Below are 25,422 nucleotides of genomic sequence, written 5' to 3'. Positions count from 1 at the left end.
CCCACCTTGCTTCCATGGAACAGCGGAGCCAAGATACACTGAAGTTCCCGTCTGTTTGGCGGGCTTCCATTTCAGTTGTTAAGTTTACAGGGGGGCTTTTGGTGACATCTCCCCTTTCTGGGCACAAGAGTTCCTTGACGGGAATCACATGCAAATTGTTCCTGGCAGTCATGCATGCCAATCACCACCCACCCTTCGGCACTTGACGAACGCTGTGGGCCGATCGAAGCCGGCATCATAGGACCCTGCTGTCCTCCGCCGACAATGATGTCACAAGAAAACATCTGGAACGACACTGCACGGCATTTGGTTGATGAAAGAACACACAACCTAAGAAACGATATCTTGTTTCGTTTTTGATCCTAACGCTATGCACGATCTCTGTTTTGAAAACTTTCGAAGGTTCTAAACTTGGGGTCCAAAAGTCTCCGGCCACCCCCCCCCTCCCCCATTTTACACCAAAACAATACCAATACACTCGGACAGAAAGCAGCCTTCCTATCATCCAAACTTCGTGCACTCAATTGCCTTCCATTTATTAGCAGAGCAATTATCCACAGATAATGGTTTTGGTTTTTGTATTGTTGTTTTGGTAGAGAAAGGAGGTTGGGAACTGCATTTTGAAAGGGGGATATTTGCTCAATCGTTGAAGCTCACTATAAATACACTATAATATTTCTAGTCTTGGGGGGCTAACTTTGCAGCGTAGGTGCACTTTCAGAGGTGAAATCCGCTTTATAAAAATAATACTATTTAATAAAATGTTCATTTTTCTATTAGGCTCAAGGTTCTTTATAGTTGCATTTCACGAGGGTTTATGCATTTGGGCTGAATGAAATTCGTGAGAAGACAAGAATTTGGCGGGGAATTTGCAAGTGGCCGGAGACTTTTGAACCCCTACTGTACCGCTACCGATTTTCGAAGGAAGAAAGGGGAGGGGATCCAACGCCCAAGGCACCTAGACGCTGCGGTCTAAACTCGTCGCTCAGCCCACGGCAGTCAATCCCCCGACCCATAGGTAAACCATCTAGAATATATATGCCTTTTTAGTCCCGTATTCCATAACAAGTACGTTGAGCTACATCTTGACCAGGCCGCTCTTCGCTTTACCCGGAAATAACCTTGGTCTCCTCTGGTCCTATATGCGTAGGAACCTGTACGCAAAGAGCCATGGTGTATTCCGATTCCATGCCACGAGCCCGGAGAAAAATAACTTCCAGCCGTTCCCTCATGCATGACCATCAATCACAGGCCAAGCTTTTTGCGAAAGAATCTTTGCCCTCCCCGACGCTTGCACCGCAGCGAAACTTGCACCACACTATCGACCATTCCTTTCTTTTTAACAGTTCCTTATCACTGCCGTTCTGTCGTCTTGGACACTCCACTCCAGTGTAGGCGCGCCTGACGTTCGCCGGCGACATCGTCGAAGGATCCCTGACAACGAGACCGGGCGGGGTTTCAATCTCTACTTGAAACTGAAGGAAGTTGATCAAAGTTAGCGAATATCACTCAGAAAAAAATATCATATCACTAGACTAACCTCTTGTTTGAGTACGCAATGCTCGTATTAACCCCCCTCAACCACCGACAGAACCGTCTGGCCTGCACCCTTCCGCTCTCCACCGTCCTGGAGTCCGGATTGACGAACCGATCGAACGTCAGCATCACGTTCTTGTCCCCGCTGCCATCGCGCCCCTTCTTGAGCACGATCGTCACCACCGTCTTCGCGTTCGTGGCACAATTCTCCACCACCACGCTGGCAACGTCTTGGGGATCAATATCGAACTTGTACGGGCAGTGCTCATATTCCTTGCCAGGCGCCGTCGAGGCAATCTTGGTTTGGTTGGACGCTATCAACCGGACCGAAAGCTTGTCCTCCATGTGCTCCATCGTCTCCACGTTCCAGCTGCCCTTTCCAATGGTCACTTCAAATTTTTCGTTCTCACCAGCCTGCACCGTCTTCGTCGTCGCCGGAGTGGTGGTGGTGGCGACTCCATTCTCGGCTTTGACAAAGGTTGCCGGCTTGGCTGGCGAATTGCTTGTCGGGATAGAGGCAGAGGTGGAGGCCTCAGCCGGAGAGGTGGTACGTGAGCTAGCCGTACTAGTGTCTGGCGTCGGGCCTGCCGTGACCAAGGGAGACTGGACCGCCGACGACAGGATTGTTGCCTTTGTCAACCGCGGAGTGGGCGGCTTAGATGACTCCGGTGATTTGAGACCTGTGCCGTGGCCCTTCTTGCCCCCGTGTAGGCTCGGAACCTGTAATGAAGGAGGCTGGCTCGCTGGTGCTCCAGAGGCTTCAACTCGCGCCGTCGCTTTCTTGGAGTCTGAAATGACCAACTTGGGTTGTGTAGAGAGAACGGTAGCTTTCACCGCTTCACCAGAGCTGCTGAGCTCCTTGGCAATGCGGTCGACGATGCCCTCTAACCGCTCGTTCTCCTCCGCAGTGCCCTGCTTGGAGCTCACTCTGTCGATCAGGGCCCTAAGCTGAGGGTCGGTCTTAGCCATCTCCGCCAACCGTAACACGGCCGGGGGAATGGCCTTCGGACCTGACTGAATTGGTACACTCACAGTGCTAGGAGCAACGGGCTTCGACGCTGTAGGAGCCGCCGCGGCAGTTGAGGGTGTGACTACTGCTGTCGGAGGTTTAGGGACAGCCGCTGACACAGCCTGAGGTCGCGGTGAAGCTGCTGTTGGGGGCGTTACGGGTTTTGGAGAAGCTGGAGTCTGCGTGGGCTTTGGCACAGCCGCTGCCGCCGTTTGAGGCTGATACGGAGCTGCTGTGGTTGCTGCTGGGACGGCCGCCGCGGGTTTAGAGACAACCGCCGAGGCAGGTTGAGTTCCAGACAGAGTTGGTGTGGGTGGTGTTGCTGCCGCTGCCGGGAGCTTGGAGACAGCCGCCGAAACAGCTTGAGATCGAGGTTGTGCTGTTTCAGGTGGCATTGCTGCTGCTGGACTTGCGGGCTTCTGTGTGACCTCTGGGATCGTCGCCGAAACAGTTTGAGGTCGAGGCGAGGCTGCTGTTGGCTCCGTTGATGCCGTTAACGCCATGGAGGCTGTTGGTGCCGTTGTTGGTTCCGTTGGTGCGGTTGGCGGTGACTGTGCCGCTGCTTCCGGGGTGGCTGAACCCCGTGCGGGCTCTGGGAGATTTGCCGGGATAGGTTCCAAGCGAGGTTCTTGTGCACTAGCGGGTGCCTCGTCTTTCGCATTCGGTTCGACCTTGTTCAGACTTTCCCAGTACTCAACTGCGTTTTGGAAAAATGGGATTTGGCGCCAGTCCGGGTCATCAAAGTTAAATTCCGTGACGTCTTTGATAGAGAGCCAGCCAACCGACCTGAACAGTACAACGTTAGTTCCGACAAGTTTGGCTATAGCAAGGACAGGGAACTTACATGTCTCGGTCAAAATACATGACCGGCACCCGCCTAAACTTAGCCAAAGGACCACCAACCTCATAGCCAGGGGCCCATCCATCAAGCTTGAGCTTTCCCCCTGGTGCTTTAACAACTTTGTAGCAGCTAGGAACATCCTTTAAGAGCTTTGTCTCCTCCAGCGTCTTGCTGAGTCCACATGAACTCAAATCTGGCTCTTGTGTCGGCAACACCATGACAGGATAATGCCGCTTGTCCCCAACCCAATAGCCTTTGTAAAGGCGACCTGGTTTGGGATCAGGGATGGGGACAGCCGAGCGTGTGCTGCGATCCGACGGTGTTCGTACGTGCAAGCTCTTCCGTCGTTCTTTCGCCGGACTAGGGGTCTCTCGCGACGGGGGTGGTGCCATTGCCGGACCAGCAGTCTCTCGCGACGTGGGTGGTGCCATTACCGGAGACTGTGTTTCAACTGCTGGTGAGGCCAAAGAAGGTACCGGAGTGGAAAAGGAATCGGCAAACTCGGGATTCGCCTCTACAAATCGCGCCCGTTTTCCTACGCTCAGTTGAAGTAAGTTGACCGGCTTATATCCGTTCAAGACAGCTTCTTCGACCGCTGCGTTGTTCATCCGTGCCAGCTCTGCATTGCACCCAATGACGCGAAAGCCTAGAGTATCGACAGCGACATTATAGTTCTTCGATTGGTGGTCATGCATCTTGCTCGCCAGGTGTTTTGCAGCTCCCGCGAGAGGATTAGCGCCAAAGTGAACGCCATGGTCATCGCACTTGAGAATGTAATACTCTTGGCTCTCGGAAGGGTATTCGACTATGATGTGCTTGAACTTGGCATTGCCGTTTTGGTATACTTCATCAAAAGTGATGGCTCGTTGCGTGGATGGACGCTTTGCCGGTTGTTGCTCGTTTGCAGTCTCTGCAATAGGACGCTTGGTACTAGATGAAGCGGATACAGCCTTTTGTACCGATGCTGCGGGGACTGCCGTCGCTGGTTTAGGTAACACATTTAATGGCTGAGAGACAGGAGCTTTAGCCTGCGCTGGTTGAGCTTTAGGCGCAAGCTGCGTGGGAGCCGGATGGTTTTGCATGAAAGAGGGCATGGCGAGAGGCGTTCCAGTTGCCCTTGTACCATTCGACAGCTCAGGTGCCGTGGTGCCTAGCGACGGTCTTGATGCTATCAATGACTGCTCGATGAAGGTAGTTGACTAAAACGTGGGATCAGTATATGTCCAAGACATTTGTGTGCTCGGTGAAGGATGAATATACACCTACCGCATACTCCACGTCGAAAGGTAGCGCTCTCCATTTCTTGTTCACGGCCGAAAGCTTTTCGACAAACCGTTTCCGGTCGTTTTCTAGCCTTTCCTCATGGAGTTGAGTAGCTTGGCGCAGATAAAAGTCCCGCTTCTCGTCAATAAACTGCCCAAGGTTCGGAGGTACGGTACCGAGACTTTCCTGGAGCATTGACCTCTCCTGTTGGCTTCTGTTCTCGATCTCATTTCTCGCCCTGCGCAAATCTTGCAATGCATTTTGCTTTGCGGCCTTAAGTTCTTTTTCGAGATCGTCTACTTCCTGGCTAAACCGCAAGTGAAGCTGATGTAACTGATAAACATCCATTTTGCGTCGAGTGTCAACCGCGCCTTGGGGGTCGTCTTTCAATAATTGGAAACGGTATATCAGGGTTAGGATAAACGGATATCCCTCATAATGTGAGAAATAGGTGAGGATGACAATCCGAATATGAAGGACGGAGACCTGATCGCGCGATGTGAGGCAACCGCCGGTTCCCCGTGTCCCGGTGTTCTTCTTGGCTAGCCGTTGGGTCGGCCACGTCGTGAACGCGTGAGAACGGCTCCCTCGGAGTGTTCCTTCCTGGTCGCCTGGTTTGAGTACAAGTCCCCGTTCAGCGCTTGGGTGTCGCGCGGGAAGGTGCGACTCGTAACCTGATGGTGTTGTTGAGTGAAAGCTGAGGCGAGCTAGAAGGATGCTCGAGTGGCCGCAACTTGAATGTTTGGTTCAAAATGTGCGACTTCTCCGCCTCCGCTTGGAGGTAAAAACCGCGTCTAACCGTATCAAGGTTTGAGGGTTGAGAACATGCCGTGGACTGGAAACGAGAAGAGCGCCACTAGTCGGGTTATAAAAGAACGGCGGGTGAGCACCGGGTCGAAATTAAGTAAATCTTATGGTTGATGAGAGGTGGTTTGTGCGATGTAAGGATGAGATTGATTGTGGTTGAACTGGCGCTGACTATTTTCATCTAAAGGGATGCTAGACAAGGCGTAATATTGGTAATTTTTCCTAGCCGATACACGTTCCCAGCCACACCTGCTAAGGGCAGCTCGTATGATCCGTACCGTATCTTGCGCGTGCCTTTTTAGGGTTTAAGTGGCTAGTACCTGACCAGTAACATGGCAGGTTTGACCAACTGAGTTGGCGATGGTGGACCTCGGGGTAGCACTGGCCACGATTAATCCTAGCGCGGGTGGAAACTTACGTTGATACCCAACCAGGTATTATGTGCGTAAGGTTGCTGAGCAAGTCAATAGAACTTTTATAAACCTACGAAGCTTCCACTTGTCCTGCTTTCATCAGTCTCTGTGTAAACAATAACAGATAGATAAATAAACACTATGCAAGAGAAGAAGTGACAGATTTTGGCAACCAGCTGGACGGTGTCAAAGATTTGAGACATGATACTATCGTGTGGTAACTTTCCTTGGCGTTACACAGTTAAGACGGAAGCGAACGTGTGACGAGTCTTCTACGTAGGAAATTCTAGTATAACCACTGAAGCGTCGTAAACATGACTCGCACAGACCAAGACACAGCCATCACTAGAACTAAATTACGGACTAGAATTCCGGCACAACTGACTGGCCAACAACCATTGCGATATGCAGTACACGTGTCCAAGCATCGAGTACCATAAGCCGTTAAATTTGCACCAAGCGTAGTCCTCTCCGCACTGTCCCTGCGATTTCTTCTCGACCATTTTTTCTCTCCTCATCATCACTTCCTGTGCACTCGATCTCCGGCCTCTTATTCTGGATCCCGCCCTTCACATTCATTTTAGGTCTCAAGCTGATCTCATTCCAAAATATTCCCAACAGCTTTTACCTCCAGATCGCCGACGTGGGATTCCGTTGTCTAGCAACGACTATTTAAACCCCACGAAAGGTGTTTAGCTATAAGATAGAACAGTTTGACGTTAGGAATCATTTTTATGCGGGCGCGCATGAAAGGTCGTTTGTTCTTGATGTACGCACATGCATATTGCATATAAGCACGTACGTTAGAATTCGACAGAAAAGGTCACATGAACGGAAAGATATCTTCATTGTAACGCCCGAGGATATCCTTGACACTAACGGTCTTTCAAAGTTGATGCGGTCCCAGAAGTGTTTAAAAGCATCGACTGTAGACGAATACCGTATAGTTTCGGGCCATTGGAATTCCAGGTCAGGCTCAATCGTGCGGATTCCGTAGGGTCAAAGGTCTGCCAATTGCATTTCGATGTGTGTAGGTAGGTACCTCGCTGTAGAAGCAAATGGCACATGTATAACCTCTGCATTGCCAGCCTGACCTCGAATCCGACTGACATGAAATTATGCTGTATCATGAGTAGAACAAGAACTGCAGGCCTCACATACCTCTAGAGTCAAGCGACTACCTATCGCACAACCCAAGTTACCCGACTCACGACTATACCTGTGTTGGTATATGAAGACTTGGTCGAGCAACGGCCACTGAAATACACGGTACAAAGCATCGTCTTCGTCGTCTGACGTTGAGAGGACTGGAGTCTCTGACGCTCTCATCGAACAAAAAGAGCAATGGGCTGGAATGTAACAAGATAATGTACGTCTTCGGAAATAAGTGTCAGACGTCTGATATCCTGCACAGACAGCCCCATCAACACTCCTAGCTCATGCTTTGCAGGAGCGGAAGCTACTCAGCTGTGATATGGGTACTGGGAGGAAGAACGCTAAGATTTCCAAGCTCCTAAGGTGAATTTTCCTGAATACCGACTGTACATGCTTCGCTTGTGTGTTGGTAGGTGATTTGCGCTCGCCTCACATCATGCCCTGTTCGGGATTCTATACATCCCATGCATCATCCGGCTCAGTGTTGGTTCCTTGCTTCCCATTCGCCGTACTCCTCAATCTGGTCAGTGATGGCTCTATTTCCACACTCAGGTTTTAGCATTGCACATGCCAACGCACTTTCCATGCCTTCCATGATCCCAAGAGTTCTTGCTAGTGACTGTTCCGAGTCACGCTGTCTCCAAAAACCGAGGATTGTTCTGGGTGGCAGGGGGCTGCGCATGTCCAAGGCATTTGGCTTACGTCTGTTTGATATCACGAAGATTCGTAGCGACGTCCCGAACCCATTGTGGCGCCCCTATTCTCCCACACACCTGAGTAATGGCCTTGGAGACGTCGATAAAATACTGGAAAATACATAAGCATCAAATCAGTTACTATTCGTGCAGTCCGCACACCAAGGCTATCTGAAACAAGTGACGCTAACCTTTCAACGACATCTGAAGGCAGGCTGAGGTTAACTAGCGGGAGTTGCACTTCCCTGAAATGACAAGGCCACGATCGCAACTATTGTTCATGTGCCCATAGGTAGCTCGTCGTCCTCCCAACCCAAATAACCGCTTTCAAACAGCCTTCTCACGAATGCGTAGAAGGTGTCTATAATACTAGTATGTTGCGTATGAGCCTGAAAAACGTCTGACGAGGCACGTGATCGAACAATTGGTACCTTCCATCTGCTACCCCAGGTATCATAGCGGTGGACTCGGAGGAAGGTGTCACAGCGTAAGACGCAGGGTTGGAACAAACGTGCCTCATCACCAGTCCCCAGTTGCGCAAAAGCCTCAATCAATCCATCTATTCTGTTGGATCTGGGGTGATTCGAGAACCATGAGACTCTCGGAATCGTTGTTTGCTCCAGTGAGTGGCGCTGGCGGCAGTATATCGGCCATATCAGCATCTTGGTCACTCTTGTCGTCTGCGTCGTCCCATCAACCGTGCATCTCGTGGTCAGGCTGTGCGGTGGTCAACGAAGAACCATGTCCAACCTTTATTGACAGTATTGTTCAGCCTGAGAAATGATACCCTGGGTGCTGGGTCAAGGACAACTAAAAGTGTGTCGACGTTGTCGGGACATCGTGGCGAGTAGACTCGGAATATTGGAAACGTAAATAGAGGTATGAACCTGTCACACGGACATCGACACCCTGGTCCAGTTTCAGGCTAAGCGAGCCAACCCCAGAACTTCTGACGGCGCCAAACATCATCACAAAGCCATCACAGTCATCACAGGAGCAATCACGCCTAACCGAGCAGAAGCAAGGGCGCCCGGGCAAATGCTGGCGCCAGGAGGAAGAAGGAGAATGGATGGAGGCATTCAGAAAAGACCCACATGTATACAGATCGCTAGATAGAGGCCTTGGGGCCTCAAGCGACAAGGACCGGTACGCACTCAGTACGTACCGTTTTCCCTTTGGCATAAGAAGGCCCTGAGGTCCAGCCTTCTCCTGGAGGTTGAGAGGATCAACAAGGCCTTCGGGACCAAAGTAGTTTATTAGCTGAATTGAACTACTGTTCCAAGCCCAGAACACTACCCTTGTCACAGAACCGAAAAAGTATTGGACTGGCCAGGAGATGGCAAGATACTGGTAAGCCAAGGACCAAAAAATAGTGAGCAGAAGATACGGAGGAAAAAAGGAAGATCAGGATCATTCACCGGATGGGGAATCGGGTCACAACGAGAAGTTTCACATACAGTGGTCGGCTTGATGTGGAAAGAACGGCCCAAGGTGTCAAAGCGATTTCAGACGGTCTCGCTAAGGGGTCGTGAGGAAAGAGAATTAGAGCAAACGCGACTACCAACGCGGCAACCATGACGGAGCAAAATCCCAACCAAAGTTGACAAAGCAAGCTAAATCTGGACAAAAAGAGTCGAAGTGTCCAATGCCTTTGCAAATTTGAAGAGCGAATCGCGAGCGAGAGGTTCCTAAATTTGGTATGAGGACCGCCATGGACACTCTATTGAGGTTTCCTCCGGCCATTCACGATGGCTTCAAGACTCTGATCCACGAATTTTGTATACGTCAGTTCATGAAGTAAGAAGATGGCAAGGCGATCTTCGACAAAGCGGCGAAATTGCATTGATTAAGCAGTTTGAGGAAGGAAGAGAGGGAATGCCCCACAGATCTGAAGTAAATACAGGATTCAGAAGTGTGGTCGGTCACGACGGAACTGCCATAGGAAGGCACCCTCGCAATACGGACCGACTTAAAGATCTGCAACGGACACTACCTTAAGTACAAGCTGTAGCTAAAAGCCATATTTGATAAAATCTCGGGCAACGATGTTACGATTGCCACGACCTTTGGGACCTAGCTGCTCATACCTCCACGTGTATTTGATATGGCGCCAAGTACTTCCAATTCATCCCTTCCCACTTCAACAAAGGTCTACAGTCCATGACTCGACACCCCGTATATCTGGTGAAGATATCTTCTGCCCTAAGACGCCTCTCTTGTTTCCCCGTGTGAAAAGGAGAGACCCAAGTACTGGGAAGATTGCCTTGATTGGATGATTGCAGGAAGAGAAACCCCGTTCACTCGCCCAGTCGAGGGCAATGTGCCCATCAGGTTCAGGACTTCAGATTTATCTATTTCTAGAGATCCTTGTCGACAAAATCTTCCGTAATGAACCCTGGAGGCGGCCTAACCCCAGATGCAGTTACCCATCCAGGCCACAACCCCACCCTAGCAAGGCTCTCAGTCACAGGAGTGCCTCCTGCGCTGGGAGTGGCAGCTGTACTCGGTGTGACAACCATACTTCGCATGGCTGGACTACTGAATGCAGTCTGGGAGAGGTCACCATCCTCGCTCATCACGGCCGTTTCTGGTGTAACGGGAGTGGCACCGTTGAGGGAGGAGTTGCTAGCTGCGGTCGTTTCTGGTGTGAAGGGAGTCGCAGCGCTGGGAAAGGAATTGCTCTCCACACTCGTTCTCGGTGCAGCAGAAGTTGCCGTTAGTCCTGACAGAACTTCGGAGGCCAAATACCTGGCCAGAGGGCTTCTATCATCGGACACATCTGGAGTCGACGCATGAGCGGCTTCCGACGAAGCTGTCAGCGGAAACCAGGTGATGTGCCGCATTCCTGAAAGCGGCTTCTCGACATAAAAGTGTCTAGCCTCGTAGGCTCGCTTGCAAGTACAGCCGGAGGACCCGTAAGCGTCATGAGAGACTGTAGCCCAACAGCAACTGTGTCCATACGGGCATTTCAACCACTTTGGTATGTGGCACCTGCGCGTAACGTGCGAGGGTACTGGGTGCAGAACGGCCTGTCTGGCTGGGCAAGCCTCTCGGCAGTCCCGAGGCTGGCTGGACGGGTCTTGGTCGAGTGTTCCATCTCGAGCGCGTGGGCGCGCATCACAGGCTAGTTGGTGTATGATCGTCACCTCGCACACGGAGTCCATCCGCTCAAGGCCGGCCATCTTTGCCAAAGAAACCGAGATTGTTGCAGCAAGACATGTGGCCAAGCAACCGGTTCGTTAGGGTTCTGCGCCTCAGCTAGGAGTGGTTCGTGGACTAGGTACGCTCGCGCGCGGTGCGACTTTGGGGAAATATCTGCCAGCCAGACGATTAGTGAACGTTGAGTTGGCGGTGCTTTTACCAGAGCCACTTACCAGACCAGAAGACGAGACGGGCAATGGTGACGTGACGGAACCGCGTCGCCGGAAGGCCGCAAGGCAAACTGGCCCCGAAGAAAACGAAAAGAAGGCGTCAATGAGCGACTTTTAATTCAGCATTATGGTCCCACATCACTCCTGGTATATGTAACGGCTTCAGCCTAACCCGATGACTGCTGGGAATCAACAGTCTCGGGGCGAAGACAGAAGCCCTTTATACCCGAGAGCAAAGGGCAAATGCAATTCGAGACCCGACGAGCATTCCTCTCGGTTCCAAGTTGGGCGGGGTGACCAATCGTACTAACTGGAGAGGGATACACAACAGTCGAGTGTGCAGAAGCTCCAGAGTTCGCCCGGAATCGTCTTGCAATGCCATGACGAGGCATGTGTCCTGCACCAGAAGCTGGACAACTCTTGCTTGGTTGTGTCTGAAAAGCATGTGGTGTGGCTTAGGAAGAGATACCGCTCCTGCATGTTAACTGCCTGTGGAAGACGGACATTACCTCGGCCTCCTGCGGGCTTTTCGGGCAACGTGGCATAAAACCTCGCAAACTTGGGATTTGGTTTCGTAAGAAACGAGACCTTCGAAGGTCCACCAAGTGCTTTTGGCAACGATTGAAGAGCATGTACGTGGTTTCGACACCTTCAACTCTGATATCCCAAGTCCCCTTTATATGAGGTTATGCGTCATTTGGGAAGGTGAAGACTGTAATCTAGTTGCCTCAAGTCATGGCCAATACAAACTTCCAGTCCACCAGCAGTCGAGCTCGGTTTTCGACCTGCAAAACCAGGAGCCTTGAAACCGGATTTGGTACTTGTGGCCTCTACCGCAGAGTTTCGGGGCGTTGGGATTTGGAAAGCCTGGGAATCTGTTTTTAAACTCTGCATTTGCGGTAATCGACGAACTTGTTGATGCAAGATGTTCGGCAGCATGGATTTGAGCCTTCGCTCGTCATCTTCCAGACCTCAAAATACATCGGTTAGCAGTGAATCTTGATGCAGGACTGTATGTGCGATGTGGGAAAGTTTGGAATGCTTACTCACCCCAAGCTGGAAAACCTTGAGTCGAATCTTTGTTGTTTCACGCGCACACAATCCCCCAAAAGGAAATGATTTCCGCAAGATTCAAAGTTCAGGACATGGTTAAAGAATAGAATGTCGAGAGACAAGGAGATTCGAAAACAAATTGAACTTGGGCGGATGATGACGTCAAAACAAGAACGAAATGATAAAACAAGAGGAAGAAAACCGTTTTGTGGACGCGGCAATGGTTTCTTATCAGCATTTCGTATTCTCTGTACCGCTTACTAACATGTGCCAGTCAACGATACTGCTGTCACGCTGCTGCCAGGCGGTGACCGACATAAAGCTTAGTGTTCCTACCAATTCTGTGCCACATCGAGGGCAGACTCGCTTCGCTGATGTAAGGAAGCTGTCTAGTCTGCCTGGCTCCATTTCTGCAGTTGTCTTCCAACTGTGCCGGATAAAGTGCAGATTCACGGCAGAAAACGAGGATAAGAAGCATCGGATCGTGGTGCTGCTTTCGCCTCCAATGCTCGACCCATCGACAAGCGTCCTAGACAATGCAGGGACACACGGATGGTGGTCAGAATAAAGAACGAAAAATAGGTACCAAACAGTTTTATATCTGGATTCACCACCGGCAATTCTCTTGTCGTTTGAGTGATGAGGATTGGAGGTTGACAGAACTAATGTCTGGGGAACGGAGCATGGCGGTGGCATCTAGCCGATGATGGCGATAACCACCCATGTAGACAGGAGGTAGGTTTGAGACGGTGGTCCTGTTGCATTCCCTTCTCAATGCATCTCCTGGTACTTGCCTCGGGCTTTTGCAACTGCCCGACTGAGCTGGATTGGAGTGAAGTTGTGATGGACTCCTTCCCAACAGCACGAGCAAGGGAAAGAGGGGAAGTTGCAACCTCTGACGAGCCAAGCTGGAGGCCATCAAGGTTCGCGATTCCAATGCGTCTTGGGAGGCACAAGAAAGCAAAGCAAAAGAAAGTGGAAGGAGTCGCCAACTGTCAAGATGTGGTTCTGACAGGATGGAGCTGCAACTAATATCCACACCTACCGTAGCAAGAAGAGTGCCCGAGTTGCATGTTGCACCTGCCACACTAACAGAATTGTTGTAGCATGTCGCGCAAAATCTTCATGATCGTGATTTCTAGCTTGCTGCTCCTTAACTGGTTTATGTTATTGATGATACCGCACCTGGGAAAGACTCGGCGCTGTGGGAAATCGCATTGCATCAAGTTTCCATCTCGATACTCCAGAAACGTTCCATCACCAGTCGTCCAACTCGAGACAAATGCAAGAATTCCAGCTGTCGCCGGATTTGTATACTCCCAAGCAACAACATATTGGCCTGTACAGTGATATTGTATCATCTGTCCAAAGAGCAGCTCTTCATTCCGCATGCTCATCCCAATTTGGCGGTTGAAGCACGATCAACAAGAAGGTGGAGAGAATCAGCTCTCACCGGTGATCGGCTGCCGGTTTCCAAGGCGCTGCCACAGTGAGTCGGTGACGGCTAGAACGGCCTGCGCTCTTCATCCCACGGAGGCCCGACAACAACCCGGAGATGCCGGATTGATACAGGTTGATGATGGCCGCTTCCTTCCGGTCAGCCGCACCTGGTTCAGCATTGTCGATGAGGTTTCCACTGATCAGCTTGTGGTCAACAGGGTCGAGTCAATCAGTCGCAGGGTGAAGTTGGGTGTGGCGGATCAGTTCAATAGTTGACTGGGCTTGGAGTGGGCTTGGGCGCATCATTAGCGCTGTGGAGCGATCCACAACTTCGTGTCCAACCCTGTACATACGATGGATCTCCGGCCCTTCCCGCTGTCAAAACACCACTGGCCAGGGGGTCCCTAGCTGCCCAACAGCCCTTAGTGCGCCCGGATTCCGGTTGGCCAACCGACATCGACAACGTCCATCACAACCTCAAAGAGCGGAAGCCAAGGAACTATGGAAGTACTAGAGACGAATGGCGAAGCCACTAAAGCGGATGATTGGCATTCCTCCCTTCGTGCGACCTCAACGGCGCCTTGTCTCAGTTGAGCAGCACATCCCCACGATCACGTTATCCGGGCTCTTTCCAGACTAGCTAATTCACTTACAGTGCTACACTCCATGACAAATCGTTGCGAAGTGTCTGGATGGTTGGACCGATAAACGAAGAGAGCGGACTGTTGGCTAACTCAACTGATCAGAGTTTGAAAGACTGCCAATTTTGTCCTTCGAGCGGGCAAGCACCGGCTGCGCGTTTTACGCAACGACAACATGACCCAGAGGTGGCTGGCAACCTGGCCGTCAGGAGGTGTTGAACCGATCCCATTCGCCAACCACAGTCTGCAGGATACCCTCTTCACCGAGCCGCGCTCCGACAACGGCGGGTGCATGTTGCTCCGTGGGCCGAAACTGGTATGTCGTGCTCCGTCCGCTTTCGGGCTCTCGGTGCTATCCAATGTTGCCACCATCCGCTGCCGTTCACTGAGCTTCTCCCCGTCCCTTCTCCCAGCAAGCTAGCACCTTTGGGACCCAGGCCCTGGAATAGCCAAGACAAATTCGGTGGTCAATTTTGCCTCCATGCACCATAATTCGACCTGGCCCTCGAGCTGGCGATCTGAAGGCCAAGATGGGGCGGCCAATGTGCTCAGGATTGTTGTTCCTGTTCTGGGCCTAGTTCGCTGGCAACACAGCTGAAAGGGATTCCTGCGGCTATTACAGGCACCCGCAGCCTCCAGTCTCTCTGCAGTGAAACGCAAATCTCTTTTCAGGTGGATCAACAAGAACAAAAAAGAAAGAAAAAAGCATCAAACAGCTGATATCCCTTCTTGTTTGAGCTCGCTGACGTCAATATCAGGAATGCTTTTCTGGACTTCCCTAGGTTGGCACCTGTGTGGCTAAAGAAACGCGGCCGTTGGAACGCTGAAATCCAATCCTGCGAATAGTAACCCAAGAAACCCTGGTCTTTGAGCCAAAGGCGATCGGAACTCAACGCTGCGATCTCCGTCTCTACAAGATAGCATGACACTGTGCTGCAATGCAGATCCTATACCCTTTGGATTGTCGTTGAAGAAACTACAGTAAGAAATCTCACAGTCTACGGCCTCTGCTCAGATTGGGTGAGCTGTGTTGCTTGATAGGCTAACATTCTTTGGTATCGTCGATCCAAACTGGCAAGTGAAAGATGATATTGTAAGGACCGTCTTAGGATTATCATGAACAGGCATGCATACCGTATCAGACATCTTCGAAACTCAACATGGTAGTGTACGCTTGGCTTAGATCATATTTGGAGCATTATGGAGATCTTGGGACCAAAGTTCTGTCAAAGGACTTCGTTGTTCATTAATTGCTCTGGCTTATGCATTCTCCTGGCGTCGATCATGGCTAATTCTGGGTACAGATACTTTCGCGGATAGTGAAAATGTAACGACAATAACCTTGAATCAATCTCCCCCGCAATTCCCAGAGCTGTCTAACCGTCTTTTCGCAAAGCACAGTGCCGTCCAAAGTTACAGTTGGCAAATTGCAGCGGCTCAGCTGCACTTGGCTTGTTCTTTTTTTGTCATTCGGGTTTGTGGGAGGTGGTACACCCGTCAGTCCGTCACCCCATGGGCCATTCCGCATAGCCCATAGCAGAAGGATGAACAGGGGTTTCTTCCATACAGTGTGACACACAACAGTCATTCGTCTGTTGGCTATACTGTAGCTTTCGCCCTGTTGATCGAACGGCAGGTGTCAAATGTCGTGATTCCCGCACTGCGACATCGAGCAAACGGTCTGACGGTCTGCCTACCAGTATCGCTGACAGGTCTATGTTATTTTCTAGACCACTTCACGACCCGTACAGAGATGAGAAACGATGATCTGCTCCGGTAAAACTGCTCACGTTGACTGTTTCCAGGATCTTCAAGCGGATCAACCGTCTCACTAGGCTATTAGCCTTGCCAGGCCTAGGATGTCAAGACGGACGAGTTATGAGATTGTTCCTTTAGACCGTGCCACGTCCGCTCAGAACCCAAGTTTGGCCCAACTATGCACCCGCAGAGACTAGATGCGGACTCCTCATCAAACAATCCAACGGCTACTACCAAAAAATTCATGATGGCTATGTTGTCTGACATCATCAGGTGGTATCAACGAAGGACTCGGCGGCTTAGGCCTCCTCAACATGCAGAACAATACGGTATTGTGTCCGCTTCTCCATATTGTCAACAAAACCTTGGCAAGTGAGGCTATTGTCCTATGCGTCGCAAATATTGGATGACCAATGGGCTATCATCCTGTCGAACCCCATGCCCCTGGCTCCTGTTTGTCACCAGTTGACCTTGTACAGTAGGATCTAGAGGCTTAGGAAGGGGCTCGTTATGGATGGATCTAGCCCCAGGGGCCCAATTGACACCCTCGCTGGAAACACTGGGCGTCTCCCCTGTTGGAGATGGCTTGAATGTCATCGAGTGACGCCTGACCAGCCCAAGATGCGGCTCACCATATAGGTAGGTACGTCACGACATATATACAAGTGTGAAGGCTGACTTTCTGTAGGATTCTCAATTCACATAATGAGAAGTTCCTTCACTCACCGTCTTTATACAGGAGTCTCTGTTGCCGAAGAACCACTTCCTGTCAGGGTGGGGTAGATCCGGGCGGTTATTCCGCTCTCTCTGCGATGGTTTGTGTGATGCCTGCCTTCAACACAAAAAGGAGTCTTGATCGACAGGGAGCTTTCTACAAAAGAACTCTCTACCAGCCGTCCAATATGGGGCCTAGGACCTTGCTTCCATTTGGTGTTTGCATCAAGATCGTCGTTGGAGCTTCCCTTTTCTGTGATATCACGGAAATCACAGTTTGAGCCTATTCTCAATCCGTGCAGCCTCCCTGGCCGTTCAGCCGCCATATCCGACTCAGGAAACTGGGAATGGCTGCATGTATCCACAGAAGAGGCATGCCACGTGTGGTCATCATGCATTCAGTCACCTAATGGGGGAGAAGAATTGGGATCTTCGCCTCCAATCCACAACCTAGTCCATGAGTTGGTGATCTCCCGTGGTGGGTGGACTTTGTAGATCATGCAAGCTTCACTATAGTCAGGGGATCAAATCAAGAAAATCGCCTCGGGACCATCGGCACCTGGAGATACACTCAACGACAGGCCGACGAAGGTGAGGAGAAGGAGAAGAGTATGCTGGCAGGAGACTATCTCATCAAGAAGCATCGAAGATCAACACCATCTCGACCTCGACGAAAAGACATAAATAGAGACCTTTCCTCTCCTCAAGTCCATTCCCATTCTCATCATCAGCATCCGCATCAGCAGCCTCGGAGTTCTCAGATCTTCTCAACTCTTCACAACCCTCTCAGCCTCTCTTTCACGAAAAGCTTCTTTTCAAAGTTTCTTCCAAGAACTTAATCACCAACCATCAAAATGAAGGCCGGAATCTTCTTCTCTTTCTTCGCTCTCGCCGCCTCGGCTTTCGCGACTCCCATCATTGCGGAGCGCCAGCTTGAGACCCAGGTTGATCAGATCGATCAGCTGACCGCCCTTATTCGCCAGCACACTGCGAACATGAGTATGTCTTCTCCTCTCTCTGTGTAGCTACTCTACACTACCTACTCAACTTGAATACTTACCACTTCAATAGACGCTACTGCCGCTCTCTACCCCGACAACCCCACCCTCTCTCAGCAGAACGATGCTGCTAAGCAGCTGAAGCCTGACTTTGACGCTGTCACCGACGCCCTCAAGGCCGCTACCACCACCATTGCCAAGCGCGAGTTCTGGGCTGAGCTCGTCGCTCGCGGTGGTGGCGGTGAGGATTCTAACCCCCCTTCTCACGGCGGTGGCAGCTCCTGCAACAAGGACTGCTTGACCCTCAAGATCAAGGTCCTCATCTTTGAGATCACCTACACCCTCAAGTTCCTCATCGTCAAGCTCGGTCTCGGTATGTTTCTACACTCACTCTTGCTGAACAAAAGGGGCTTGCTAACAAATCATCATCAAACAGGCTGCCTCATCCCCCTCCTCACCCCTCTCCTCCTCGCTCTCTCTGGTCTGCTCAGGGCTCTCGACAAGGTTGTTGCCGGTGTCCTCATCTTGGTCGGCGGTCTCCTCCACGCCATCCTCGGCGGCCTTGCTGGCGGTCTCCTCGGCCTCATTGGCTTCTAAGCGGTTTCACTTACCTGCCCTTCTTTGTGAGGCCTCATTAGCTTCACATTCGGAATGAACAAAGAACCGAAAGAGATGGTCTGGAGGAGTGAGCTGGGTTGTGAAATGGACTGCACATGATGGATGGATGATCTGAATGGCTCGCTGTTCCTTTTTCAAGTTCTTTTCTGTTTCTTGTTTATAGCATGCTATCCTTCCATTCCTTCGAAACTATGGCCAAGTTTCGTAATCTTCTTCACTTTCATAGGAATCTTCAGAGCGAGGAGTCGAGGCAGTTACTAGCTTACCTAAGTAATTGATCACTTTTTCTTTGAACATTTTGCGCACAGAGTTTGCCCTGGAGTGACTGCAGTGAACCATTAACATTGAGTATTTCCTATTAGATTGGTGAAAGATCGTGAGAATCAGCAATCTGACAAAGGAACGGCGAGTTCAATAATTGACAACACAAAGCAAGAAGAAAACCAAAAAAAATGCCATTGTTTAACACTCGCAGTGTTGTTGGGTCCCTTTGGCAAACTGAACCGCCCTTGTCACAGTGTCCGTGTTTCTCGCCTTGTGACATTGTGGAGGGACGGACACGAGATCCACAACATCATTATCACGACTGGGTTTTGCGAATGACTTGAAGACGATACCGTGAAAAAACAGTCAATGTGCCATTCGTTCACTGCAGTAAAAACCAGATACCGTCAACCACATGGCTGCCCCTTACGATATGGCTGTTGGTGAGTGTCGCGAAAGGGATTGAGAAAAAAAAGCCGGTACAGTTATCAGATGATTTTGCCCAACCCCAGCGCGTGGCTAGTGTAGATCCCGAACTTTCAAAATGTGATCAATGTGTGACGGATCTTGCTTCCAGTTTCGTGCTGATCTTGCATGGAGTCCCCTTTCCCCTCCTCCTTCCGCCCTCCCATGCTTCCCTCTTCTTCTTGGCAAAGAGCATCTTATGGCGATCATTCAAACTGTCCAGTTGCGGCTGAATGATTGGTTAGCTCAAGGTAGCACTTTCCCTCTCGTGCTTTGTATGCAGTTGGGCAATCTTGGCAAAACCTTATCGGGAAACTGCCTTCCTGAGCTCTTCCTGAGCTCTACCATTTTGAGTCTGGAGTGGGTAATTTGATTACACTAGAAATGCCATCGATTGACAGGTTCGTTGAATAATTGGGGCGCTTCGCCGGAAGGAGAAACCTAAACTCACATCAAGGCGAGAAGCCTGACCAGTGGGGTCGAGACTCGCAGACTCGTAGGCTCGCTCCCCAAAGATTAAATGATACACACAAAACGAAGATCCACGCCTTGCACGGCCCGTCTTGGCACCTATCTTTGGAAGTAACTCCCAACCAAGTCTACCCTCTTACACTAGCTCTGTCAATCTTTTTGCTCTTCCATAAACAAATGCTCGTAAAGAGGGGAGTTAGTAAATTCGGATGAATCTGGTTTGGTTCTTTTTGTTTATGTTTTCGTAGAGGGATCGCTGTATGAACAGTGGTGGTGTCGGTTTTGGTGTATCGTTTAATCTTTTGGGAGCGAGGTAGGCTCGCCCATGACAAAATTCATGAGACTCAGGCCCGTGTTTACCCCTGCAACCGGCCTAAGTAAAACAACTAGCTGAAGAAGACTGGACTTCCCTAAGTCAAGAAACCAACAACAAGTGGATTGATGCAAAACGCCAAAAAATTGCAGCAATGTATGGGTAAGGAGGGGGCCGCTACTGGGTATCAAAAATAAATAAAACCCGTTGATTTTCATGATGTTTTCCGCGATTTTGGTGATGTTGGCTGAGTCTCAACAATTTTGTCAGGGACGAGGTAGGCTAAACTCCGAAGATCTTTGTTCGTACCTTCCCACCAATGAGGGCGGGCCGAACCTAGCGTATATTAGCATTCTTCCTAAAAACTGCACAACGTCATTCACTTTTCCTTCTTGGCGGGCACATCATGCAAAAGTGATTGGCAAGAAGGAGTGAAGGACCCTCTTCTGTTGCTACTTTACTTACAGGAAGGGACACCCTTGTTCATAGAGAATGGATGACCCCCACCGGCGAGAGGGAGTTGACGACGGGACGGTCACGGCTGGACACTCGGTGAATACTTTGGGATTGAGGCGTTCTTGGATGGCAAGAAAGAGAGAGATGTACGCAACACCACAAGGGCTTTACCATGTATTGGTGTGTGTCATGAATAGTAACACTTTTTGAGGTGTCGGAAGTTAGAAAGCTGAAGACTGCAGTCCGACAAGTTTTGTTCCAGTGGAGTGTTCCATACAAAAACATCAAACAGTTACACGATTTAAAGTTCAGAGGTCGTGAAGACGCGGACTTCGGAGTAAGAAAAGCCTTCCTCAGTCGTGAATCTTGATACCAGGCCCATCAATCTTGGTCCTCGCTGCTCGGTAGATAAAAGTGCAGTGGTGCCCGCCCTTGCTCCGTGGCCGAGGATTGCCTCAACTCCAAAGATTCAGGGACATAACGAGGACGCCATTCGTTGGGTAAGGAGAAAATGGAGATGCATGGGCGAGAAAAGTAGCGGAAGTTGGCGGGCCTTGAATGCACTTGCCAGTTTTTGCTCCTTAATCCTCTTGCTCGCTCCATCCTTGGAAGCGAAGGAGATGGGAAAGATCATGAAGAAAGTCGCCATCAGACTCAGGTCAGAGACTTTCACCACCAGAGACAAAGCCCGTTCATTCACTCCCCTTCAGGTTTGCTCCCACTACTTTCGGCCCAACTCCTGGCCCAAACGAGGTCGAGGTATATAGAGCAGGTTCTCGGTACCCTCTCCCATGGTCTGCTGGTGTAATTGGGTGACATGCCTCCTTGGTGATGTGGAATTAGACGCCGGCTCTTCAGGATACCGCCGGTTTGAATCCAGTGCGAATCACCTTTTCTCAGTCACTTCTGCCCCCTCTGACATCTTTACATATTGCACCTTTTTGACCGATGGTATCCGTGTCGCAAGACTCAAAAACCTGAGCATGAGAATGAACTTGTCCTGAGTCAAGCTGTGATCAGTTAGCATCACAACGATAATATTTGCCTTGGGCAGCGGGGTTGGGATTGGCTTCAACCGCATGCAGACTTGTGACCTGTGTCTTCCATTTGGAAGGGAAGTGTGACAAGTCTGTACTTGCCCTACCCTCAAGACTCGAAAGAAAAAAAACCTGCCGCACTTGCCACGATGACTCCTGCGTGCTGCCCTTTGCTTCACATTCCGCGTTCCTTCCAACTTGCGATGGCGTTGGCCGATATCGCGGTTGCCGCCAGCGGGAAATGGATCTCCAAAAAGGCAAGAACGACGGGAACGTGAAGTGTGACTGCTTCATATTGAGCATCGTGGCGCGACGGCAAGATCAGAGGCTTGCAGGCACGGCGAGCACATGCTGCGTGGCTGGTGTGGCATGCCATGATGCATCTTGGGACAAACCCAAAATGACCTTGGATGGGGGTTTATAAGGGACTTTACCTCAACAGGCTATTAACAGACAAGCAGGCAGTGTGGTCAAGCGGTGTGGTGCGCTGAGCTCTCATTGCACACGTACACTTGTGTACAGAGGGTTGTGCACCACATGCTGAGGAGCCCTCCCGGCCCCGAGGGGACGCCTCCGACCCCCACAAACTGCCTATGACCACTAAACCCGCCCCCTAATGTCCCCTAACGGCGGGGGGGACTCCATGGCAGTACTGCTGAGATGGCGTCTTCGGGCTACGCAAATAGGGCTCTTCTACTCCCTCCCATCTCTCGGTACGTCCGCCGTTCGGTCCCTGCTCTTGTCACCTTTTTGCCTTTTTTTTTTTTGCCTTTTTTTACTAGTATACGACAGCGATGTTTCGTTCCTATTCAACGCAGATGGAGAGAGAGCTGATGACGACAATGAAGCTATCACCATATCTTGGCGTCGCTTAGCGTATATTTTCGCGTGGATCACGACCCTGGTCGTCGAAGTGTGGATGCATCGCGGACAACGACCATCCTTGCTCGTCCCCGTCGTTCCTTCTCATGTCACACCTATTACAACGTCCTCCCACCACCACATTCCCGGTTTGGGTGGTTCGGACTTTCGCAGTGAATGATCGCTGGTCAAGCATGGTCAGCCAAATTATCAATCAATGAATGCTCCCGAATGAACATCTGCAGCTCGTCAAAGCTTCCAAACACTCATTCTCTTAGTACCGTGAAAGCCGCGGAAAATGGGGAGTGGCCATACGGCATTTGGAGGACCGCGGCAGCGGCTCGCAGCATAAAATTGGTCATCACAACCACAATCAGCCATTTAGTTCCGCTGCTCGATGTCGTATCTGACACGGTTGCTTCTTGCAATCCATGATCCTCCTACTGTTGGTGTATCCATGACCGAGTGGACTCACAGCCGCGAACTACGGTGCCGGTGTTGGTTGTTGATATTCAACGACAACTTCAATCTCGCGAACCAGCGGACAAAGAATGGCTATCCACATACCTACTCAAAGTCACCGGTGTGCCATTGCACTCATTGGTATCATAACAAGATCATTCAACCTTGACGGGAACAAAGATTCTTGTGACCGCATCCGAAGCCTTCTTCAAACGAACGGAAGGCGCCACATTTGAAGCAAACGCTACCAGGCTTCCCCCCAGGTCGTGGCTCACGATCACCCATCGCACCTGCCATCATCACCGGCAGAAATAGGTCACGCATGAAAAATCTTCACAACAGTGATCTATTTAGGCAAGAGCAACCGTGACCTCTATTGGCCGACCCCCTTCCATTTTGAACAGCGGAGCACCATCGTGATCTCAACTGCAGACATCCATCCACCTACCCAACACCAAAACCGCAAAAGGCATAGCACACAGAAGATCCAACAAGCATCTACTTTCCTGCAATCCCCCGACAGGATTTCCCATCGTACTTCGAACAACTGCCGACACCTTCCCACGTTCGCCCGCGCTCTGCAACACATAGAGATCACGCCCCAAGCCGACCGACTGGTCAAAGATCAGGATGTCGCAGCCCCGAAGAAACACTCCCATCATTCCCATCTTCCTCCCGACCATCACCATCAGCGCCCCAGCGTCAAGTAGTTCCTCTGGGTCTGGGTCAAGCTCGTCTGGCTCTGGCTCTGGGTCGAGTTCGGGTTCTGGTTCGAGTTCAAGTACGAGTTCAAGTTCGAGCGGGAGTAGCAGCAGCAACAACAGCAGTGGGAAGAAATAAGGGAGGGCGGTCATAAATCGGAAGAAAAAGCCACAGAAACGGTCACATACTGGTAAAAAGGTTGCGGGAAAGACTTTAGTGAGGGACCAAAAGGGGTGGATGTTGGTAAGTGGAAGATACAGGATGGTGGCAAGCAGCGTGACGTTAACATGGGATGGTTCGAATATACGGGAGGCAAAAGCAACGAGGGAATAGGAGGTGGGAGATAGGTGTCAGGTGTCAGGTGTTGGCAGCTGAGAGGAAGGGAAAAAGCAAAAAAGAGCGATAATGGCCCGACCAAGTCCGTGACGAAGAAAACAAGCCAATGAGAGCTGCGAGGGGGGAAGGTAACGATGCATAACAAATCCACTAGTCGTCTGGATTGAATTGCCTGTGTCTACTGACGCCCCGTCGCGAGTAGGAGGAAGCTATGGGTTTAGTACTCGAAAAGCAGTGGATGAGAGTTCGAGAAGGAGTAGATGAGAGTTCGTTCAATAGCTGCCCAGAACCTCGTTCTTACGCAAACATCGGAAACAAAAGATCACAAGATGAGAAAATTCTCAATCTAACCCGTTCTCCAATAATCTCACCATATCTTCATACCCTCTATAAAGCCAACAACCCGTCTCCTCTCCCCTTCATTGTATAAAAGAGGAGTGTCTTTGGAGACCAAATACATACGCCTCCAATTCATGACTCGGGCTAGGTACCCTGCCTGCCCACTGTCTGTACCTGACTGTACCTGTCTGTGTCTGGCTGGCGGCCTCTCGTCCGGTCATCCCATCCCTGCCATGCCATGGTCGTGATCACAAGCCTTGAACCTCTTTGAGCCCCTGAGGCTTCCTTATGCCTGGTGCCAGCTTTGGTTCCCCTGGCCCCCTGAATGCTCCCCTCTATCACTATGCATCCCCAAGTCCCAACAGATGCTCAATAATCCACAAACCATGTCACGGTCCACAAATATTAGAAGATGAAGATTATTCTCCCGTTTCCCCCTTTTCTAGAAAGTCGACGATCGTCATCGTGATTCCATCATTGGAGGTTGGACACAGGGGGGCAGACAGTACGTAATCAACCAAGTCAGCCAGCCAACTCCCTTGTTGTGCATTTTGTTGCTTGTGGATTAGGTAGACCCTGCCAGCTGCCACCTTGGAATACCCTTGTTCGCCTGCAAGCTAACTAGCGAAAATCCAGGTACAGGGGTCCAAACCATAACAGCGAACGGTTCAACCGAACAATTGGAACAACGAACAACACTGCACTATGAAAAAGGAAAAAGCCATGTGCCTGCCGCGTTGCCACGTGCTGGGGTGCCATTTACTTTGTAAAGGCATCATTGAGTTTGTGCCGAGTTGCCGGTTTACCTACCGCTTTGTGTCCGGACGTACCTACTGCTAGTGCAAAGTGGGAACGGAGTCTCCGAATGTTCGATTGTTCGGATGAGAAAAGGTTGGACAACAGATTCGTGGCAGTGGTTGTGTTGTTCTATTCCAGGCTGGTGTGTAATCTGTGGAAAAGTGTCACGAAGCTTGTCTGAGGCCAGCTACACGCATCGTGTAGCTCTCCCTGAGTTACGATCAAGAGGATGACAGTTCAGCGCAATGAATCGGGGGAATGTCTGTGTGAGGTAAGTGAAACATGTGGTACTTCGGAGCTCATCGCGCGCAGCGCGCAAGGAAGCAAGCAGGTGTACATCTGCGAGGAACCGTTGGAAAAGATCAACCAGCATGTGTAACAGAAGGGCAGCAGCACAAATGACGACATATGAAGTTATGTGAAAGAAGAAAAGAAGCAAAGAAGAAAAGAAAAGAAGAAAATGAAACGCCAATGTTGAACGGACTGTAAACGAAGTGGTTGCAAACAAGCGAATCCCTTCCAATTTCATTTAGTGATTAGATCATTAAAATCAACAACAAAACATTGTGTCGCTGAATTTCCGTTCGTTGAAGCCAAGACAAGGTT

General features: G+C 50.6%; 4 protein-coding genes across 4 annotated transcripts; 1 reads left to right on the top strand and 3 right to left on the bottom strand.

The window, feature by feature from the left end:
* Nucleotides 1–729: 729 nt before the first annotated feature.
* SMAC4_03282 (uncharacterized protein) lies at nt 730–5,700 on the bottom strand. Its single transcript, XM_003352915.2, has 4 exons — nt 4,653–5,700; nt 3,390–4,585; nt 1,541–3,331; nt 730–1,475 (listed from the first exon to the last, which is right to left on the bottom strand). The coding sequence occupies exons 1-4, from the start codon at nt 4,995–4,997 to the stop codon at nt 1,466–1,468; spliced, it is 3,342 nt and encodes a 1,113-aa protein (XP_003352963.1). The 5' UTR covers nt 4,998–5,700; the 3' UTR covers nt 730–1,465.
* A 3,837-nt stretch (nt 5,701–9,537) lies between these two features.
* On the bottom strand, nt 9,538–11,635 carry SMAC4_03283 (uncharacterized protein). Its single transcript, XM_024655453.2, has 2 exons — nt 11,094–11,635; nt 9,538–11,034 (listed from the first exon to the last, which is right to left on the bottom strand). Exon 2 carries the CDS (start codon nt 10,899–10,901, stop codon nt 10,077–10,079), a length of 825 nt encoding a protein of 274 aa, XP_024511339.1. The 5' UTR covers nt 10,902–11,034; nt 11,094–11,635; the 3' UTR covers nt 9,538–10,076.
* Nucleotides 11,636–17,426: 5,791 nt separating this feature from the next.
* SMAC4_03284 (uncharacterized protein) lies at nt 17,427–18,601 on the top strand. Its single transcript, XM_003352917.2, has 3 exons — nt 17,427–17,695; nt 17,768–18,067; nt 18,131–18,601. Exons 1-3 carry the CDS (start codon nt 17,551–17,553, stop codon nt 18,289–18,291), a joined length of 606 nt encoding a protein of 201 aa, XP_003352965.1. The 5' UTR covers nt 17,427–17,550; the 3' UTR covers nt 18,292–18,601.
* A 4,462-nt stretch (nt 18,602–23,063) lies between these two features.
* Nucleotides 23,064–23,495, bottom strand: SMAC4_14082 (uncharacterized protein; the record flags this gene model as incomplete). Its single annotated transcript, XM_066091766.1, has 1 exon — nt 23,064–23,495. The coding sequence occupies one exon, from the start codon at nt 23,493–23,495 to the stop codon at nt 23,064–23,066; it is 432 nt and encodes a 143-aa protein (XP_065947717.1).
* Between the last annotated feature and the right edge of the window lie 1,927 nt (nt 23,496–25,422).

Source organism: Sordaria macrospora, chromosome 7, assembly GCF_033870435.1.
Source record: "Sordaria macrospora chromosome 7, complete sequence".
Classification (NCBI taxonomy): domain Eukaryota; kingdom Fungi; phylum Ascomycota; class Sordariomycetes; order Sordariales; family Sordariaceae; genus Sordaria; species Sordaria macrospora.
The sequence above is the reverse complement of the archived record's forward strand: the minus strand, read 5'-3'. Positions and strand labels throughout refer to the sequence as shown.

Excerpts from the sequence above, each read along its gene's own strand:
- SMAC4_03283 (XM_024655453.2), bottom strand. The coding sequence starts at position 10,901 with ATGGCCGGCCTTGAGCGGATGGACTCCGTGTGCGAGGTGACGATCATA.
- SMAC4_03282 (XM_003352915.2), bottom strand. The coding sequence starts at position 4,997 with ATGGATGTTTATCAGTTACATCAGCTTCACTTGCGGTTTAGCCAGGAA. Across the intron at positions 4,586-4,652 it reads CTTTCGACGTGGAGTATGCG|TCAACTACCTTCATCGAGCA; the intron begins GTAGGTGTATAT and ends CCCACGTTTTAG. Across the intron at positions 3,332-3,389 it reads ATGTATTTTGACCGAGACAT|GTCGGTTGGCTGGCTCTCTA; the intron begins GTAAGTTCCCTG and ends TGTACTGTTCAG.
- SMAC4_03284 (XM_003352917.2), top strand. The coding sequence starts at position 17,551 with ATGAAGGCCGGAATCTTCTTCTCTTTCTTCGCTCTCGCCGCCTCGGCT. Across the intron at positions 17,696-17,767 it reads CCAGCACACTGCGAACATGA|ACGCTACTGCCGCTCTCTAC; the intron begins GTATGTCTTCTC and ends CCACTTCAATAG. Across the intron at positions 18,068-18,130 it reads CATCGTCAAGCTCGGTCTCG|GCTGCCTCATCCCCCTCCTC; the intron begins GTATGTTTCTAC and ends ATCATCAAACAG.